Genomic DNA, 2,026 nt, shown 5'->3' on the forward strand with positions numbered 1-2,026 from the left:
CTGTTAGCCCCGTGCTTCCTACTGGGGCTTAGAGGTCATGGGAAGAGGGGAAAAGAAACCCAGGGCCAACTTCCCCCCTCAAGACACTTCTAGGGGAAAGGGCTGAGCAGGAAACTGGCTATTGATATGGAGAGTTTCCACCAAGGCAAGGAAAAAAAGAGTTCATCCTAATATGGGACAAGAAGAAAGATCCCCAGGCCCCCGATTAATCGTCCTCCAGGTTGGTGACAATGGCTGCATTATAGATGAGATCGGAAAGGCTGCCCAAAGAGGTCTGGGTGGGCCCACGTTCCCATCGGTGAAGTGGCCCGGGAGGCTTCGACATCCCCCCAGCTGGACCTACTCCCCCAGGACCCAATACCTTAACCCTTCCCCCACTGTGCCCCGGGGCCAAACCAGGAGCTGGGCAGAAGGACAGCCAGCCTGAGTTGGGGTCATTGTCATGTGGTGAGGCATGTCCCCAGCTCTCAGGTTCCTGGGGATGAAGAGGGTTATTGGTAGGAGGGAGAGTTCCCTGAGGATCCTTGTTCCAGGAGCCCAGCCCTTCTGGCTTCCTGCTCTTGATTCTTCGGGCCCGGCGGTTCTGAAACCAAACCTGATAACGGGGAAGAAGAAGAAGCAGCTCTAGCTTCTTTCTATCTGCATTTCCAGAAAGACAAAAAGGAAAATCTCACAAAGCAGAGTCTTTGGAGGGGGAGGAGGGGGAGCTGTCCAGACACAGAGACGGGGTGATCTGACCCAGAAGTCCTGCTTCTTTGAGGGTCATCGGTGGAGGGGAAGCAGAGAGGGCAGGGCACAGGGTTTCACCTGGATTTTGGCCTCAGGAAGACGGGTGAGCCTTGCCAACCGCTCTCGGGTGCCGATGTCTGGGTAAGGACGAGCCGCAAACACCCTCTCTAGCTCCAGCAGCTGCCCACGGCTGAATGTGGTGCGTTTCCGACGTCTGGTGCTTGGCACAGGGGCACGACCTGGAAAGGGAATGAGATAAGGGTAAGACCAGGACTGCCATCGACATTCATCTCTGAACCAGCCTCCTTCCAGTACCTCTCCCTCCATTTCCTTCCTTTTCCCACTGGTTCCCTCCTTGCCCCACAACTCTCCCCTGAAGTTCTCCCAATTTTCTCTCCAGTCTTATCGTTCCTCTCCAACCACCCAGACTCTCACCCCCATCTTCCAACACCCAGTCTCCTTTAGCCTTTCCCCTTTGAATCCCTCCCATTCCCAGGATCCCAACCCCCCTTTCCGACCCCTCAACCTCTTTGCCATCCTCTCCAGCAACCTCAAATCTCTCCCCATCTTTCCCCTTCAAGCCCCAAGTCTCCCCATCATCTCAACTTCCCCCTTCTTTCTCCTTGAACTCAGCCCCTCCACTCACCCCCATATCTCCCAAAGTCCTCCCATCAAATTCCCCATCGTCCCTCCCCACTCTTGGCTTAGTCTTCTCTAACTCCCTCCTTTAATTTATCCACAGAAGCTCTTTGTTATGTCTGCCCTTCTTTATGGGGTTACTCCGGTCTCATCCCACACACGCCCCAACCTCCCTCTTCTCTCAGTTCCCCTCAGCCCCACCTGCCTCTGAGGCATCCATCGGAGGATGAGGGATTGGTTCTCCTCCTGGGGAGACGAGCACTGAGTGGAGCAGCCGGGCCATGGCTGGGGACCGCCTTGAGTTCCCTTCAGGGGTCCTCTCTTCCCCTGCAGGGCTCTCCTCTTCTCTCCCTCAGCCTTGGGCGACTGAGCTACCTCCTCCCCCACTTGGCTTTTATCCCTGCTCAGCCTAACCCTGCCCCGCCTCTGGAACGGGAAGGGTGGCAATGCCTGGGATCCTCCGCAGATCTGGCCCCTTCCCGGGAGGGAGGCAGAGACCTCTAATGAGAGGGAGACCCCGGGGACCTCAATCCAAAGGCTTGGAGCTGGGGGGCCTGGAAGGGGACTGGCTAGGGGGATGGGGCCAGAGGAGAGGAAGGAGCTTAGAGGGAAGTGGGACTCCCTCTCCCTTTTCTACCTTGCACCACCAGCCTTCTAC

The 2,026-nt window shown here is 56.8% G+C and overlaps 1 protein-coding gene across 1 annotated transcript; it reads right to left on the bottom strand.

Annotated features, from left to right (window-relative positions):
• Positions 1 to 205: 205 nt before the first annotated feature.
• On the bottom strand, positions 206 to 1,651 carry SEBOX (SEBOX homeobox). The gene is made up of 3 exons (XM_044672324.1): positions 1,570 to 1,651; positions 808 to 968; positions 206 to 595 (listed from the first exon to the last, which is right to left on the bottom strand). The coding sequence occupies exons 1-3, from the start codon at positions 1,649 to 1,651 to the stop codon at positions 206 to 208; spliced, it is 633 nt and encodes a 210-aa protein (XP_044528259.1).
• Between the last annotated feature and the right edge of the window lie 375 nt (positions 1,652 to 2,026).

The sequence above is a fragment of the Gracilinanus agilis genome, chromosome 4 (genome assembly GCF_016433145.1).
Source record: "Gracilinanus agilis isolate LMUSP501 chromosome 4, AgileGrace, whole genome shotgun sequence".
In the NCBI taxonomy this organism is placed as follows: Eukaryota; Metazoa; Chordata; class Mammalia; order Didelphimorphia; family Didelphidae; genus Gracilinanus; species Gracilinanus agilis.